The sequence below is a fragment of the Zonotrichia albicollis genome, chromosome 10, assembly GCF_047830755.1.
Source record: "Zonotrichia albicollis isolate bZonAlb1 chromosome 10, bZonAlb1.hap1, whole genome shotgun sequence".
In the NCBI taxonomy this organism is placed as follows: Eukaryota; Metazoa; Chordata; class Aves; order Passeriformes; family Passerellidae; genus Zonotrichia; species Zonotrichia albicollis.
Genome location: NC_133828.1, coordinates 19,599,921 through 19,618,998, shown reverse-complemented (window position 1 = coordinate 19,618,998; position 19,078 = coordinate 19,599,921). Strand labels below are relative to the sequence as shown.

Sequence of the window (19,078 nt, the reverse complement as noted above, 5' to 3'; positions counted from 1 at the left end):
GATTTCAGTAGTGTTGATTTCTTGTAGAGCTAGGTGATTTGGAGAAGGAATCTTCCCCTCCCCCCTCCAAAATAAAACAAACTTAAGAGAACCAAATTGATATGTAGACGGAGTTCAAGAATTTCCCCACCCTTCTTTAGTGAATGGAAATTTAACTGAAGTGATGCAAAAAACCACTGAGTTTGCTCAACTTTGTTCAAAAATCCTCTTCAGCAGAGGCTATTGCCATGTCAGGCTTTCAGAATTCTATTGCTTGTTAAAATGCTGTAGAGCAAGGGAGGATTTATGGGCAGGGAATTGCTGCTGACTGCCACAATGCTAGGTTTATGTCTCAAAATATTGATTTTAATTAGAAAATTGAATCTCAGTTTTAGAAATTGGAGCAGCTACTTAAGGCTCTTACTTCATAGCCTGCAAACTCTACTGCACTGCACCATGGTACTCTTTGAGTGGAAAAGGCAGAAGGCCTCTTGAGTGAAAGTGAAATTACCTGTTGAAGGCTGAAAGTAATCTGTATCACCCAGTTATCTGACGTTTTGCTCACGTTTTTTAAGTTTCTAAAACTCAAGAGTTAGGGACAGAGTCCTGTGATACTGCAGTGAACAGGACAGGAGACTGGGTAGATCTGACAGAGGGCTGGGATGATTTTGTTTTTAAAGCATGGTTAAATTCAGGGAGCCAGTGCATAAGCCTTATAGCTTTCCATAGATGGCCAAGAGCCTGCAGGAGCTCACAGGCCAGAGCTTGAAGCCACGGTTTGAGCTGTGAGATCATCCTTGCTCTCTCCTCTTGGTGCAGAAAGATTGCACAAGGTGCCCCAGCTTTCTCTGAGCTTTGACGTAAGTGCAGAAGGAGGGCATGAGGAAAATAAGATAGAGTTTGTGGAGAAGGTGCATTGCCTCCTATGTCTTGGCGCTGTTAGATTGCATTTCCTTGCTGACAGTGTACACGTGCTGGGAGCAGTTTGACCCTGGAAGGGTTCAGAAAGGAGAAAAGAGGACAGTGAAATGTAATTAAAGGGATGCCTCCTCTATAGCATGGAGGAAGGGAAGAACTACCGCTAACGAGGCTGTTTGCCACCCTGTGGGCAGAAGCACCCCAGATATAAAATACCCTTTTTATTAGTGTCAGGTGCTGGAAAAGCAGTCTGCAGCTATCTCTTCATTCAGCTTGTATGGAGTTGCTTAGGGGGAATTTGCAGAGTAGGGAGGGGTGCTGGTTAGGCAAGTGGTATTTCAGTTTTGTTGAGCTTTCTTGTGGGTTTTGACTGCTCTGTGTTGTAGTATGTGTAGTTCCCTGTGCTCTGAATGGCACTGCTAATTTCTCTTCTGGGTGATTCTTCACACAAGGGCTAATCACACGTTTCTATAAATTATATTAATTTAACTTATTTGCCTAACTGTTGTTCTGCACCGAGAAGCACGGATGTTCTCCAGTTCTTGGCTGTGCAGTCTTGCTGCATTTGGAAGCAGAACAGAGACATCTGAAAAGCATTATTGGGATTATGCATGCTGGAGCATCTAATCTTACCTTTAGGATCTGGTTCCTAAATTGTGCTTGGTGCAGCGAGCATGTGTTACTCAGCCCAGCTCTGCCTGTTGTTATGCAACTGAAGTTTGGCTATTGCAGTACCACAAGCACAAAGCAAAGCAGAACTTCCCCCCCAGCCTGAGCAGCAGGTCTCTGTAGGTTTGTACTGCATTTTTTTTACATAATTGTGCAAAATAAGTATTATTGTGATTTTATTCATGGCTGGGCATATAGACTGGAGAATAAAACCAATGTTTTGTACTCATCAGATGGTTCTTTTGGGTTTAAAGTCACACATGGATGATCATTATGCACTCGTGTGTCATTTGCTTTCCCTGGAAAAGATTTCTAATCATGGAAGATATTTTAAATCCTTTTTGTTTTTTCTTTCTATACTTCCAGAGTATGATTTCATCCATTGTAAATAGTACATACTATGCCAATGTGTCAGCAACCAAGTGCCAGGAGTTTGGGAGATGGTACAAAAAGTACAAGAAGATTAAAGGTAAATTGATTTTTTTTTTTTGTTGCTTTCCAAGTTCTTGAAATTCTGCTGACAGTTGGAGATTATTTGATTTAAATAACAGTAATAATCAATAATAATATTTGTGAATTTGTCTACAAAGAGGGCACAGTCACAGCACATTTGAAATTAAATCTGATACTTTACAAACCAGGCTGGCATGAAAACACAGGACACAAAACATGCTTAAAATATCCCATTTCACTGTGCTGAAAGATCAACTGTGTTTTGAATTAAGCAAAAACATTTTGGAAAGAAAACATTCTAGTATGTCAGGATTTAAAAGTTAAATTACTATGTAAGTTGCCCTAGTTTTGTTTTGTTCCTGAAAGCTAAAAACCTGACTTTTTAAGTTTACATGTGCCCTTGTTCTCTGTTCTCAATACTGCAAGGTCTTCTGGCATTCCTGCTGTATTTTATTCCTCTGGATACAGAGGATTTAGTACTGCTTGTTGGGAGACACTTATAAATACCAAGGTGCTGCACCTGCTGAAGTCATGAGAAAAATAGCCCATTGTATGTATTTTTTCTATAATGAAATGGTATTAGTAGGTCCATAGTGCCTGAGGTAGTAAAATTATTCTAAGTTCATCTCATTCTCACCACTGAACAGTCTGATCACCTGTCAGTGGTGCACAAAATGATGTGACAAGCATCTATCGTGTGTGGTTTGTTCTTTTATTGTTCCTTTCCTTTGGCAAGGGACTTGCCAAGTGTGCACCAGACTGTTTGTTTTAGTAGGTTTTGGGGTTTTTTTAACACTCATGTGCTTTAAATGCTCAGGACTTAGAGGACAGTCAAAAGCTTTTTCATAATTCGACCTGGGACCTCTCTCCCCAAATCTCCATCACCCTTGGAGATTAGCTGTATGCTGGCGTAGGATTTTTCCATAGTTTTTCTCTCTCTTACACCACTGAACTGAAGGTTCATTGTCTGAAAAAAGGCATGGACTGTTATTGTCATTTCTGTCTGTGATTCTTTCAGTAGCCAGGAAAATCATAACAGAATTCACAAAAACACCATGAAGAAATAGAGTAATGTCATGTCCTTTGTGAGAAACGGTTGTATTTTCAGTTGTGTGAAGATTAGCACCTTTCAAAAAGAGTGTGCTGTCTTTTCCTCTTAAAAGGCTGGGAAGCGTAAGCCACGAAGGGTTGCTTGTTTGGTTTCCTTAGGACAGACTAGAAATCTGCATAATAATACCATAAAAAATCTGCTGCTTGAGCTAGGAACACATGAAACAAAATTGCATGAAACATCAGAGCAAGTTCTGAGGCATCTGTGTTTTCTCTGCACATCTGGCTTGGGCAGAACATACCTGTAAGACACTCATGCCTGGCCTCTGCAATGATTAGATTTTCAGTAGGGGAAAAAAGAAAGAATGTTCTGTGGTGAAATTATTTGTGTCTAGAAGGAAAATTGTCCAGGCAGGATTGGGGTAACAGTGCGGGCAAGGAAATGGAGATGTTGGTTTTCACCTACTAAAAAGGTTTAGGCTAGAAGTAAAAATGTTGATTGGACATTTTAGTATGTGGTTACCCTCGTGCCAAATAAACTGGATATTTTCTTTTCTCTGTAAATTGCCATTGTGTGACTCAGAAGTGTTTCTTTTCTCTAAATGGTGTCTCTTAATAACAGAGTTTTATTCCAAGTACTTTAACATATCCTCTTGGTTAAAAAGCAGTCAAAAGGATCAAACAGCTTTAAGGTCATCAAACAGCTTGAAGGTCATTCATTTGCTTTTACTTGCTGTTCTCGGAAAACAGAAATAGGCTTTTTTTTTCTTCTTTTTTTTTTTTTTTTTTTTTTTTTACTCCAAAACTGGGCAAGGGTGCCAGTTGCAGAGGCACTGGAAGCCCTTAAGTGTAGTGTTCTTAACTGTAGAGACCCTACTACAGTTTCTAGTACACTGTTGTCTTCTACTTTCTACTCTTGGAGCTTATGCTCTTAAATTTTCTTTACTGAGTAAGTGCACAGTTAAATTTTTAAGTGCAGTAAAAGCAGAATGAAACCTCAGTCAAAAGGTCAAGGATCCAAACCCGAAGAGTTTGCCAGATAACTCTGTATCTGTGCTATTCAGAGACACAGCCAGTCGTTGCTGCTTGGAAGTTTATGTGTGTGTTAGTAGGAGGAGAAAAAGGAAGGTTAAGGTATGTGTGAAGTAAACACAAGCTGCTATAAAGCAGTTCAAGTAGTGTTGATTCATCAACCATATGAGTGGGAGAGAAAACAAAGAGTCTGTGGCAGGTACAGTGGTGCATGGAGAATAAACAGCAACTTCAGAGCAGTAATCTTAACTGCTTGCAAGCAGGAAGACTTCTGTGCTTAATTGGTTTCAATTTCTCATCGTCTCTCATTTAAGGTTGTTTTGTTTCTTTTCTATAGCCAGATAGTCCTGCAGGACAGCTCAGTTAGTGTGCAAAATCAGTGACTCGAGTTGCATGCATCAGTCATCGCATACTCCTTTAATAATATTTTAGAAAAGGACTTTCCATGAAGGTGAATGGATGATGTAGTGATTTGTTTTTTGGGCTGTAGCTGGATAAATTAGGTAAAACTATGATTTAGAGTTCTTGGAACCAGCACCCATATCCTTGTGTAACTCTAGAGCTGGTTACTAGAAAGTAAAAGCAAAAAACGATTCACATGAGCTGTGGTAAATACAAAATAGGAAGGGGCTTCAAAATAACTTTATTGACGTTGCAAACTAAATACAGCCTACAGTGTTAAATGTGTTTCCTATTATCTGCTAATGTCTGTTTTAATAAAACAGTGGGAACTAAATGGTTGCTTCTTAATCAAAACCATGATTTCCTAAACATAAGCTATGTGATTCTATTACAAATTGCCACATATAGATCTACTATAGGTCAAACTTTTTTCCCTTCTCATAGAAATAAATAAACAGTAAATTAAGTATACTCTCTGGAAGATCAAAGTAATTACAACCAAAGACAGACAGAAATAAAAAGTTCCCTGGAAAAAAAAAGAAAAAAAAAGAAAAGCATCAGGTTGCTGAGTGCATAGCTAATGTTTAAATAATATAAGAAAGTGAACAATCAATAATTTGATATCATTAGCAACAGATGTAAAAGCTGTATACAAATGGAATTGTATCAAATCTCAAGTAAACATTCTCAGTGTGCATTCTGTTGAACTCACTGAAAAGACAGCTAATCTACTTATGCTCATAATTCTAAAAAAGTTTTCAGTTAGTTCAGCTCAGCATGTCAATTTTGTCTTGTGTCAGATGATGCTAGAATAAAATTCTGCTTTAATGTTTTTTCTCCCACCCTGTCCTATCCTCTCAAGGTTTTAAAACATTCACAGTTTACTCAGCAGCATGAGAGTTAGTGTACAGCCAGATTTGGGAATTGGCAGGTAGGAGGATGGAGGCTTTTTGTCTCCTCCTGGCCCTGGATCTGCCCCTTGTGTGTGAAGATGTGAGGGAGGTTATAATGGGATGTCCACTCTTCCCAGTGTCTATGGCATACACGTATATATTTGAAGAAGAGCTTATATTAAAACCTGTTATAATGGAATGTGTACAGTGTGGTTGGGAAACAAAAGGCTTAACAGTTCCACTGTGGGCCTTTTGCCTTTAGGGTGTTTGTAATCACTTGAGGTGGTAATTAAGCTATTTAGTATGTGTTTAATTATGTTCAAAATATGCACCATGAATTAATCTAAGATTGCTATGTGAAGCCTCTTTTCCCCTTTTTATTTAATTTTTTTTTGAGGGATGCAAGACCTTATAGTACAAAGTTGTGCATACTTGACAAGACTTAATTATGTTTATACCTGCCTCAGTGAAGAATCAGAGATCCCCCTTTTTTACTAAAGAATACATACTAATAAATGACAACTATAGACCAATGGCTTATTCCTGTGGTTCTCAAGCTGCCTTTTTCCTGCCCAGTCCCACGGGGATGCTTCTGTCAGTCTGAGAAATGCTCATCCAGAAGCATTTCTCTAGAAGTTGAACTTGCTGAAGCTGGGAGAAGGCATTTAACATTGTTGAAATACAGGATTTTAATAATGGCTTGAAAGGTTTGCATTGGTTTTAAATTTGATTTACAAATAGATACAGGAATAAAAACAACACTTTGTAAGTATATACTTGTGTGTATATATGTGTGTGTATGTATGGAGAGAGGTATTTCAGAACTTAGTCATGCAATTCAGGTAATTCTTAAGGGATCAAACTTGTACCAGTTACCTATTTGTGTCCCAGTGTTTTGTGTTCATAGCATTTAAAATATTTTTTAGCTTTCTTTCTCAATAGATATTTCACTTCAAAGTGTCATGCTTTCTATTTTTATCAGAAGGACTATCACGGTATCACAATTCTTTCACAACTGAAAAACTTAACTGGTGTGAATATTTTCTTTTTGCCTGATGACACAACTTAGCTCAGTGGGAGGAAGTTAGAAAGGCAGCAGGAAAAAATAAATACATTGTGGACTTAAAATTAAAAAGACATACTTTTTTGTGTGTGTATGAAGAACATGTCATCTTTGCTCCTGCCATCAGTGTCTGTCAAAATATAGCTTTCTGTGGATGTGAGTTTTGAGACTGTGGCTGTCTCAAAGTTTTTGTGGAATGATGAGGCTTTTCAGTTTAAAGGAGGAGGCCTCAATTATTTCTGTTTCAACAGATGAAGAATGTAAGAAAAAGCTTTCATAGCTTCCTTAAATTGAGAATCTGCTTTGGCTCCTCTTTGATTTTTCCAATATTACTGATTTGTTGTTTATGTGCTCTTTTATTATTGAAAGTTTGTTTGCTTACTTCCAATAATGGATAGACTGAGCAATCTGTTTCTCTTTTAATGTGTTCCTAGAGGCCAGTGTAGGTTCAGAGAGGTTAGAAACATGATTCAGAAAGGCTCCCTGCTTTCTTATTTCCAAGCTGAAGGAACTGAGGATTGCAGCGCAGTGATAATGCCAGTGTGAGCCTAGGGAAAACTGTCATTATGTGCTTTGAGGAAGAGTTTTTAATTGTTCCTCTGAAGCAGATGTTGTGGAAGCTTCATGAAGAGGCACACCAGATCTTTCCTGAACAGAGTTTCTGACTTTTAAAAATACCTTTTTTACTGATACATGCATGGGTATTTACCTTTCTCTATGTAAGTAGACGGGTTTACGTATAGTATGTATTTACATGCATATATCTTGACCTTTTGCAGAAATGTTAAGTTTTTTAAGGAAGTACATTTCATATCTTGTTTTGGATATTAGTTATGGCTCTGGAACCAAAGCATTTAGGGTCAGATGTGAGGCTTTTGACATTACTGTAACTTCTCCTTTGCTTACTTTTATATACTTTACTGAGTATTCGTTTCCCTAAAAACAGGACTTTTCTCGCTTTCTTAAATAAAAAGGAAGGAAAGTAACATCAGTCACAATAAACTTGTCAGCATCTAGGTAACATACATGACCTGAAGATCAGTTCTTGACTCGGGGACATTGTCTTAGTCAGTAGCCTGCTGTGCTGTTTTATGAGGAGAGTAGTTCATCAGTTGTCACTAATTATGAGGAAAAAGTGGCCTCTCTCTTTAAATATAAGTTAAAAGGGTCAAGATTCAGTAAGAATTATAGACCCCTTGACTGCTGTTTTCCCCACCTGTATATTAACATTTTGCATTTTGTCATTGTCTGTGATGTTCAGTGCCAGTTTGGGGGTTTGTGCATGTGTGTTGTTAAAAGCCAGTTTAGCTGCTGCTCTGTGTTGCAGGGGTGTATGAATTGTGGCCCTCTTGGCTATTCCTCTCTGTAAAGAGAATTAAAACACACCCTTTGGCTTTATTTCTTTAATTAAGAGTAATTTTTGTCTAAGGTAAATGCATATATGAATCTCAGCTTTGCAGAATGTCTTCCTTGGCTTGTGCCTGTTTTGGGGCAGTGACTGTCACTGTTCACAGTGCCTGTGCTGTGGCAGAGGATACGTGAGATTTGCTGAGTGGCATCTCCTGTGCCTGTGTGTGGCTGGAGCTGCAGCCAGTGCTGCTGTAGGCAACACAGGCCACACAGTAAAGACTGGAAACCCTTCTGTGGAAAAGCTGTCCAGCCACTTGTCCCATGTCTTGCTCAAATTATGTCACTGAACGTTTTTTTAAATGTCTCCTATTCCAGTACTGTGCTTTTTTCAGTGAGGCCCAGTTGTGTGCTGCTGTGGGACATCTGCCCTTTTGAATTCTTAATAAAGAATGGTCATCTCCATTTCCTAAAAGGAAAACACGTTTTTGTTTTAACCTTTGGAATCTCAGAATTAATTTTCTTTCATATTTAAAAATCGTGTGCTTCCAAACAACAACATGTTAGCTTAGAAGAAAAGTTATTTTCCCAGAGTAAGCATTAGTGGAGATAAGTTTCAAACAGGAGGATAACTTGAAGTTTATGTACAGGCATAAGCTTTCCTATGTGAAAAGCTGCAAAGTGTCTCTCTGATCCTGTGGATTTCATAGAATATGTAACTCCAAGAGCAGAAGGGCATTCTGTTCACTTGAAATACCTGATGAGTTTGTATCTCTACATAGTGATGTTTGTGTTCTGTCTCCCTCCCTTCCCCATCTCTGGTGGTATGAATCAGGAATACACATGTATGTATCTCCCAGAGGAATTGCACGATTGCCTGGGTCATCTAGGAGGTTTGTACCTCTCACAAAAGATTGAATCTACTGTTACAATAGTTTGACAGGAAGGGAGATACTTTTATATCAAATGGTAACATCAGCCCATCTAAACAAGTGCTGCCTGTGTTTCTGTCAGAGTGTTCTAACTAATGATTCTGCTGCTTCTCCTTTTCCATTTCACCTGACCAGTATTCATGGGTTAGAGCAGGTGGTCACTAGAATACCTTCAGTATCATGGTTTTCTCTGCCAGATGGATCTGGCATGTCCTTTTGACAAAATATTAACATGATTATGAAGAACTGACTTCATACTTCTGTGTGCCTCTTGAACTTCTACAAAAACCCAAAAACCTAAAAATAGATGATGATACTTGTCTTCTGACAGGCATCTTTGGAAGCAGTGCAGTCCAGGGAAAGCCCATGTAAAGCATATGACTTCTTATGCTTAAGCACTGGCAGAAGACATGTTAGCATCCCTGTGTCCCAAGGGATGACTTGGAGCTAGTCTTGAGGATAAGGAGTGAGCAGGTCAGCTGCACAAAGAGACTCAGCAATGTTAGTACACCCTGCTAAGTTTACCTCAGATTGGTGGTTAAAGGCTCACTTTTAATGATGATTCTAAATTTTAAAAATAGTGATTTGTGCTTTGGTGGGAACTGAATGGTTTGCAACTCAACAAAGAACAGACAATGGCCTTTCCTGTCTGTTTTCCATTAGGCTTGGATAAAGGCCTTTGCTACCCACAGCCAGCGGCCAAACAATTTCTGTATGTGCTCTATAGCTATTTTGAGGTTCTGTGCTGTCCTGCAGGAGTAGGGGGAAAGGTTTTTAAAGCTTCTTATCATGTCTGCCCCTCTGGTCAGCCTGCTTTTCCTCCAGTCCTGAATGCAGGAACAAGTGGCCTAGGCAGAGATCAGGCACTGAAGCCAGTGAATGACTATGGGTAAATACAAAGATTAGATACTGACTGAAATGAGACTCCTCAGATCAGCCCTTTGCACTGAAGTGGTTAAGTGGGCTGTGATTAAAAGAAATGAGTAATTATCCCAATTACAGATAAAAAGATAGGGAATTACCACTTTAAAAGCACCTCCTGTGCTCTGGAGTGGTTCTGTTATTTACAAAGTGGTAGTTCATTAGTTATGCAGCAGAAGCAAGAGGGCACCCTCTGGGTGTAGTGCAGCAGCCCTGTCTCTCCGAGGTGGAGCTGGTGCTGTGCTTTGTGCCCCAAGCATGGCTCCAAAGTTCAGGTCTTGCTCCAGTGAGCAGGATGGTGCCAAGCCAGGAGAAATTGTGGGAACCTTTCTGTCTCACACTTAGTGCAGGGTATACCAGAGTTCACAGAGCTCTCCCGGCTTGGCCGTGACCACTGCTAGAAATGGCTTTTATGATCACCAGGTTTTAAATAATAAATAAAACAAAGAAGCCAACTGAAGCACTGGAGAACAGCCCTGGGTGGTGACATACTGTCACAATGAAGCATGGCAATTCTGCCGGCTAGTAACTTATTACAAAACGTTTCTTTACCAGCTTCTTCTTACTCTGGGGCAAAGTGCCTGTGTGCCTGTGGGACTGAAAAGTTCCGGACACGCTGGGTCAATGGCACTGGTGGGTCCTCTGTGTCCCTGCTTGCAGTGCAGTGCTGGGAGACGTGTCACACTCTTGCTCTCCCTGCTGCATCCCTCATTGTGCACAGGAATTTGGTTTCCAGTGCTGTCAGTCAATTCAGTGCCACGCATAAGCCCTAAATGCCCCACGGGCTGTTTGTCAGAATGTTCCTATTAACAACTCAGTGCAAATAAAGTGTGAGGGGAAGGGAAGGTGGAGAAATAAATCTTATTTTAAATCTTTTGAGCTGGTTTTATTTTAAATGGAAAGTTGCATGCAGACCACCCCAAGCTATTGTGCTGTGGTCTGCGTCAGCTGCTTGACTGTGCAAGGAAGACTGGGCTAGAGGTTAAGAGCATCACACTGGGGAAGGGTGCACTGAATTCCTTTTGTGCTGGATCCAGGAAGTTTTAACTCAATATGGAGTTGAAATACATTGACACACATGGTAATCGTTACAGGATGAGAACGGAATATTCAAATACAATAATTTGCTGCTCCCAATTTGGGGATTATGTTGGTTTCTGACTCTTGTACAGGTAGTGACATGTTGTAGGGAGGTATAGAAAAAAGAAGGGCAGATGCTATTCTAGAGTGCTCTCAGGGCTAATTGCTGAACTTAGCACAGTACCTGTTGTCCAGACACAAGTCTCTGCCTACCTAGTGATGGGCTTCAGAAGAGTGGGTGGCTCTGCAATATGACAGTGCAGTTGTACTTGGTTTAAATAAGCTCTTCAAGCAAAGAACTGCAGAATTGTATACCAAGTGAGTGATGCAGAGAGAAAATGAAAACACTGCAATGCCTTTTGCTGTGGTCACACCACAGATGGAGGTAGGTAACAGCCTCCTGAACCAGCTTTTATTTAACTACCACAGGCATTGCTAGCAGAAGTAGTTTATGAGCAATACTTGAATATAGACAGTACATATCCATGGAACCCCTTCCTTCCCAGTGAGGTCTTGCTGTTCTGTCCTCACATGTTTATATTCAATCAGTACAGCTTTGTATTCCAATCAGTACAGGACTACAGGAGCTCTGAACGTATCCCCTGTAATTGGGTATGAGCATGGAAAATGGAGGATGCAAATGTAAAAGCTCTGTCTCGGGAAGATCTGAGGCTGAATGCTGGTGGCAAAGAAGCGTTGTGGCTTCTGTATCCCTTCCTTCTTAGAGCATTGCTGGGAAGCTGGCCTGTGTCTCAGGACAGTGCCACTCTCCATCTCCAGGGTGTCTCAGTCTTGCTCTTGTTCAGCCCTGCAGATTTGGTAACCAATCCATAGTTACCAAAGAACAACAGGGAATCAGATACAGGCAGTGTGTTAAAGAAGGAAAGAGTCTTGAGTAGTTGAGTAATGCACATTTTTTCCATCCAGCGTAACTGCTAATGGTAGCCTTTTATTACTGAAGTGGTCGAAGTGACTAGAATCTGGTTTGTTTATAGGCAGTACATGCATGGCTGTGTAGTCTAATGTGATCAAAAAAGGAAACTGATAATAAGGGAAAAATATACCTATGGAAGCAAGTCAGGTGATGTTTCTGTGTAATTCCAAGTAGCACTGCAGAGATTAACAGCCTGGCAGCCTTTTCATCTTAAACTTTATTTTTATAGGGGTTTATAACTTGGCATTGAAGTCAAGAGTGGGTGGAAACTTGGCAAATGTGGTTCAGCCCAGAAAGTGAATGTTATTTATATTTATTTCTCACCAAGTTTTCAAAAACACTTGGTTACTGTTTTTATGTTCTAACAAGTAATAATTTGCTGGTTTCAGTGACTTATTCTCTGTGTGCTCCTTAAACTACAAATAGTTCAGAACTTTTTCAGCTCTTCTGAAACTTCTAGCGGAAGGACTCTTATTTTTAGGGTTGTCAGTGATGTAGTAGGATGCTCCAATTATTTCATTACACTGAGCAACAGCTTTATGCTACTTACACCTGCCAAGTAGCTATTGTACCTTTGGACTAATTGCACTTGGCTAGCAACAGTGTGTATTTAATGGTGTTACTCAGGTGCAGGCTTAGTGCAGAGAGGCTGAGGAAGTGATGGTATGGCCATGTTGACTCTGAATCGTCTGTGTTACAGAACGTGGTCTGAGGCTGTGACAAAGCAGCCCCTCCTCACTGCCCTGCCCACACCTCTGTATTGATGATGGGTCCATCCCTGGAATTAGCACTACTCCTGTTGCGTATTTCACATTGATTTAGTGTCTGTTTCTGAATATAGAACTGGTACAGAACTCCTGGTGTAGAGCTTTCTGTGCCTCATTTCAGGGACACCTTCTGACATCATGAAGAGCAGCTTCTGAATAGGGACTTTCAGTATTTTCAGAAAGATGAAATATTGCATTATGTATCTGAGAGCGTGAGTAACACAGCAAAGTGGTCATTTGCTGACAATAATATTTGTGTATCACACATTTTGCATTGCCTTTCATAGTTGAAATACAAGTAAACACTTAGAAATTCAGTTGGGTTAAACATTAGGTTTTGTGAGAAAGTGGAATTCATAGCTTTCTTAGTAATTAGTTTTTTTTTTTAACTTTTAAAAGCAATTATTTAATAGACCACTAAAGATGTTACATTATTTTCCTTTTAAAGAATGGGAAGAATGAGTTAAAATTTCTTACAAGGAAATTCTGGGTATTAATTCACCTAGCTGTAAAATTCAGTACTTGTGATGTTCCAGAGTGACAGTTCTAAAAATAGTAACTGTGTGTATGTATGTGTTCAGGGCATGACCCTCTCTGCCTTAGATTAACTCTGGCAGGAGAAAAGAGCTCTCTTTCTATTTAGAAGAGAGCAAGTCATCAGTAAGCTATCATTTTGAGTATTAACTGTGTAAAGCTTTATATAGATTAGGTTTTTAAAAAGAGTTCAAAACCTCGTACAGTTGTTAATCATTACACAAGTTATAACAGTATTACGACCTTTCTGAAATAAATCCTATCTTGTTACTTGCTGAGACCAATACAGGGATGAGGTAGTGGTTTTCTGTGATGACATGTTTTTAAACACATATATCAGATCAATATAAAAATGCCTATTCAATTGCACATAGGGAGGCTTATGGAATCTGCAACCTACTGTAGAAGGACTTCTGATTGCTTAAAATTACCTAGGTAGGAATAATATTTATGCACTTGCTAAACTCCATTTCCTATTTCAAATGGTACTTTTAGAGAAAATTTTATTTTGTGATGTGTGTGTTTAGTTTTGCAGTTACCTGAAAAGGTACTGTGGTATTGCTGACATAAGATATTTAGCAGGGACAATGCACATCAGTATATAAAACTCAAGTATATGCATTTAGTGTGTACTGTTTTAATTTTTTTTGTAATGTGATATCACTTAGACATCACTGTTGTGTCACACATAGTTTTTTTTTTTCATAGAGTGAACCACTTTATTTCAAGTGGGCATTTGTGCAAAGTTCTTTAAAAGTTTCTGGACAAACTCATGGCAATGAGGCTTTGGCTATAGGAACCATAGCTTCAAACTTTTCTCATGTGTAAATTTCACTGTTTTGTACTATGCTTTCACACAACCAACATGAGTCTGCTGTGGTGCACCTGGGTGAGCTGATGGTACCAGAAAGGTTTATCCACACACAGTGCAAGGTAGAGTTTATGTGGAAAAGATAATAGTTACCAAGTTTGTAATGAGAAGCAGTGCCATGAGCTGCACAGGGAATGGCCTTGTTTCCATTCAGTTTGTGTGAGTAGATACCAGTTTCTTTCCTTTACCTAGATTCCAGGGATTCTGAAATGCTGACCACTTTTAAAGGTTAATCAATTTGCTGTGACAGATTCAAATGTTAGTAATTGTATAAATGGAAGTGTCCAAGCTTTTTTCTTTTAGGAAAGGAGGCTGGGGAGGATACCTGCTGTTGGTTTATAGGGAGTCTTCATGGGCCAGGATGAAGCCTGGAAAGTCCAAGAGAATGTTAATTATTCTTGTTGCTTTTACTTTGTGTTTCTTTTGCTTATGTTTCTATGATACTTCTATGCAATTGTAGACTTAAAAAGTAAAGCAGGTGCTGTTGTGTGCAGTCACCTGCAATATAATCCTTTGCCCTAAGTGCAAACTGAAATGACTACAAGCTATTTTTTCTCTTTTAACAGTGGAAAGAGTGGAAAGAGAAAACCTTTCAGACTATTGTGTTCTTGGTCAACGTCCCATGCACTTACCAAATATCAACCAGCTGGCAACTTTGGGAAAATCTAATGAACAGTCTCCTCATGGCCAAATTCACCACAGTACTCCAATCCGAAACCAAGTGCCAACGATGCAAACCATGATCAACCCTGGGCTCCTGTCTCCTCAGCTCAGTCCACAGCTGGTGAGGCAGCAGATAGCCATGGCCCATCTGATAAACCAGCAGATTGCTGTCAGCCGACTCTTGGCTCACCAGCACCCACAGGCTATCAACCAGCAGTTCTTGAATCATCCACCCATCCCTAGAGCTGTTAAACCAGAGCCATCAAATTCATCGGTGGAAGTCTCTCCAGATATTTACCAGCAAGTCAGAGATGAGCTGAAGAGAGCCAGTGTGTCTCAAGCTGTCTTTGCAAGAGTAGCATTCAACCGCACACAGGTACCAATTTCTGTTCTATAACCAAGAAGGGGCAAAGCTGTGGCTCTTGTGGGGCTGTGTGGTTGCTGCAAGTTAGGGCAGGGTGCATGCCGTAGAAATAGGTCAAACCACTCTCAGTCTTTTCTGCAGTCTCTCTGTCAGTTTTGAACAAGACTGTTTCTTCCTGGAATAGCTGTTTGTTTGCGTTTGGCCACTCCTGTGCCATTACTTGAGCTTTGTTCTCTAGCAGTCATTCTGCTCATGGGAGTTCTTCCCTGGGCTCCTCTCTGTGGTTATAAACTTCCACATTTGCCCCTGCCTGGTTGCCAGGAGGAGGTAATGAGAGACTGAGAATCAGAGGTGTTTTTGGGATTCCTTCTGATGCTTCCTCAATTCCTTCCTGTGGTACCACTGATGCCACAACTAGTGCCAGAGGCTGCTCCCACAAGAAATGTGTAATGCAAGTGTGCTGGGAAAAGTGTCTGCCTTTTGTAGCAGATTGTGTTTGCTTTCATACATCTGACACAGGTTTTCTCACTCACCTAGTGAAATGCAGATGTTGAAATGATTGCATGGTAGTGTCAGCTTAAGCCTGGCATATGGAGTACCCAGGGTCAATATGTGCTCAGAAAGACAGACCATTTGCATTTATCATACAGGATACAGCATGTGATCTCTCAATTGTGATATTCTAGCAAGGCTTAAGAAATGGAAAGTGGCTTAATACTCAATATTGGTACAAATTCCTTTTGTGCAGCTGGAGTTGTTATTTGAGGTAAGATTCACCAGCAAGAGAAGAAAAAGGGGAGTATATATCTCTATGTCCCACGCCCTATACAGTGCCTTCGTCTGTTCTCCTAGATTAATGATTTTCTTTGGCACTGCCATTTTGGAAATGCCATGTTATGAGGGAACTAATTAAAGTATGGAGCACATTTTATTACTTCCCTTCTTCCATTAAATTCATAAGATGGCTGCACTCAGAAAAAAACACTTGAGTTCTGGGGTTAGCCTTGAGGATATCAAATGAAAACTACATAGGAATGCATGAGTATTTCCTCTTTAAAATGCTGCTTTTAATTTGGAAAAGCTTTTCATCCCTCTGGGATCATAACCTGTTGTATATAAAGCCTGGTATAATAAAGGTGGATGGTATTGACAGAATGACATATTCTGAACTGGAGCGAGAGGTCGGCAATAACATTGCCAGTGAGGGTTTTGTCACTGTCAAGGAACATGAAGCCCTCCTTCAGCCACGCTGGGAGACCTGGGCTGGTAATGCCCAAGCGTGCTATTAAATCAGAGGCTTATTCCCCAGCAAATAAGATACTACCTGCTTCTTAGCCCTCCATGATAAGTAAATCAATGTACATCCTGATTCCAGACAAGGCAAGTCTTACAGCATCCATAGAAGATTTGCACATCGCACAAGTGTTTTGTTAGTCAACAGTGCCCTAATACAGAAGACCAGTGGTCTTACATACAGTGCATCATGTCCCCAGGAGCCATCCCTGCAGCAGAAGAGTGTAGATACACACTCAAGTTTCCATGTCGTCAGCTGTTCATTCCAACTCAAATCAAGCTCCCTTCACATGAGGAACTGTTCAGGGTATTAAGAAGAGGGGCTCAGGCAGTCAGTATTGCACTGCATAATAGAAGGTGTGGGATATTCCCACACATCTCTGGTGGAGAAGCAAACTCTGTAAAAGGCACTTGGAGTGGAAATTTAAGTCTACTCTCACCTCCTTGCATCCCCCGTGCTGCCTCTGTGGTACAGAGAGGTGTGTGTTTCTCTCTGGAAAGATTTGGGTTTGTTGTATTTTACAGAAGTGCCAGCATTGGAAACTGGAGGTCTGTTGTTTCTCCTGATGGTACCAAATAATAGATGCTGTGTGCCAGCCAGCTAATAATGGCATTAATCACTGCATTATGGGCCACTGCTTAATCTTTCTTCATGGTAGCTCTGTGGTGCACATTAGCCTATAATTAAGTATAGCTTCATGAAATATGTACTGTGAGGCTTGTTTAATAGATAAACTATTCTCTAATTTATTTCAAAGTCCAATGACCTACATACTCAATGCTGAAAAGCCCCTTCTTACTATCATTATTTCTCCCCTGAGACCTTCCATCTGAGCAAATCTGTTAAATGAAGTAGAGGAAGCTTTGATCCAAACTAGGCTAAATCCATCAGAACAAGTGGCTGACACTTGTGTGTGTGTGGGAGGGAGAATGTGAGGAGGGTCAGAAGATGGAGAGGTGAAATTGTATGGTTTGTGATACATCCAGATCTTCTCTTGAAGCTGGAAATACATACCTGAAGAGAGCAATATTTGCTTATACCTGTGGCCATGTTGTCTGCACACATGAAAACAAGCACTTCAGGCTGTGTGACAAGTTCTGTACATTTCCTACATACACAGACTATAGAGGGGGAGGAGGTTTTAGTGCACAGAGGGAGCTGATGTCTCTCCTTGGTCTCAAATGGTGCAGTGAAGTCAAGAGCTGTCAGTGCAGTGCAGTCCTGGTCCGGTACAGGCTGGAGTTCTCAAAAATGCCTGCCTGGCTGAAGCCTGCATTGTCTTTACATGAGGATAACTTCTAGGTGATGGGTGGCCCCTGAAAGCATGCATTGGCCGGTGGAGATACTCTGAAATGGGAGGCAGGACAAGGGGGCCTGACGGCCAAGGCTATGAACTTCTTCCTGGAGGAGAATACACACATGGAGTTTGGCCCATCTTCGGGGCAGAGTCCTTGTACCATCATGCAGTTTGTCTCCTAATATAGCATTCAGATTGCAACTAAAAGGTTGTAATAACCAGAACTTGCTTATTGCAGGTTGTAATGTTTCGATAAATTGGTAGGTGATGTTGGTTACAGGAAAAACTAGGCCTGAGAGGTCTATTTTAAAGGAAATGCATGAAAATACACCTTGTCCTTTGCTGGAAAGCTTTTCAGCATATCTGGAGCGGCTGAAGTGATCCCACTCTTGAAAATGCAACCTGGAAGATAGGTAATTTGAATCCTATTCTGCATAAAGAAAATGAACATACTATTCTTGTCCTCATTTGCTCAGCATTCCTCTTTGCTGCAGGCTCTTGGAGCTGTAGTCAGGACAGTTTGTTGGGCTGTTTGTAAAGAATCCAGACAATTTTAAATCACTTGATCAGTGAATTGCTGCTCTCCTTGGGAGTGCCCAGTGGACTGCAAAGCCTACAGACTGGAGGAGTGTTTCAGTTTGTATCTTTCTCTTTTTTCAAGCATCTTTTTTTTGCCAATGTTGTGATAAAATAGCCAAAACTAGTAAAATGTTTGGGCGAGTGGCCAGTGCTTGTTTAACTGAACAGCCTCTGAAACTGGAAATATTCTTGAATCTGAGCTTTTTAAATCAAGTTGTTGTGGGGCCAGATACAAAGAGATCTGGATAAAAACACCATCGTGTCCAGGCTGCTTGTAACTTTCTTCCCAAAGAGCACTGCTCCCTCCTTCCTGCCCTGAGTAGCTCCATGTGGGAGTGTTGGCTTCCCAGCCTGCAGATGGGAAAGCTGCACACACCCAGCTCAGCTCCTGCCTGGGTAGCTGGTGCCAACCACTTTCTTTGGATGAAAGGAAGTAACAGCCTGAGGAGGAGGAAACTCCACCAGCTTCAGATGTCATGACGTTTATGATGAAATAAGCAGCACTGATCCTCCATGGTCAAGGGATTTGGTCACACCTTGGCTGCAAGGTGTGGTTTGAGGCATAGGGGAACACATGATTGATGCTGGGTGTTGCCCCAACTTCTGGTGGAACTGCAGGCAAGTCCAGGGTTCCACAATAAGGAAGAGGGAAATAGCTCTTATAGGTGCTATAAACCCTCTTAGAGGTGACCAGTGACACCCCTGTTGGCATACAAAGGTGTCACTGGTCACCTCTAAGAGGGTTTGGGGGCTCTGACTGCAGGAGTGTGGTTGCTAAGGAAGTAAGGCTGTGGGTTGTGACTCCTTGTTTTAATTCTGCTTTCTTTGGCAAAATTCCCCCAAACAGGAATGGGTTCAGAAAAGAGTCCTCTACAAGGCATTAAGACCAGAAATATGGTTTGTTGAAATAACTGACTCTTCCACCCCTATTTGCTTGTGAGCTAAATCCTGGGCAGAATTCCTTTTGCAAATAATTTTCCCTTTAACTCAAATGAGAGGAACACAAGGAGCTTTAATTCTCTGCCTGGTATCTAGT

General features: G+C 40.6%; 1 protein-coding gene across 5 annotated transcripts in view; it reads left to right on the top strand.

The window, feature by feature from the left end:
- Positions 1-19,078, top strand: part of SATB2 (SATB homeobox 2) — a 132,834-nt gene that overhangs the window by 65,719 nt on the left and 48,037 nt on the right. For all 5 annotated transcript variants that reach the window (XM_074548237.1, XM_074548238.1, XM_074548239.1 and 2 more), the window contains 2 exons: positions 1,933-2,035; positions 14,412-14,884. In XM_074548237.1, the coding sequence (XP_074404338.1) occupies positions 1,933-2,035; positions 14,412-14,884 (576 nt within the window). The remainder of the gene's footprint in view (positions 1-1,932; positions 2,036-14,411; positions 14,885-19,078) is intronic.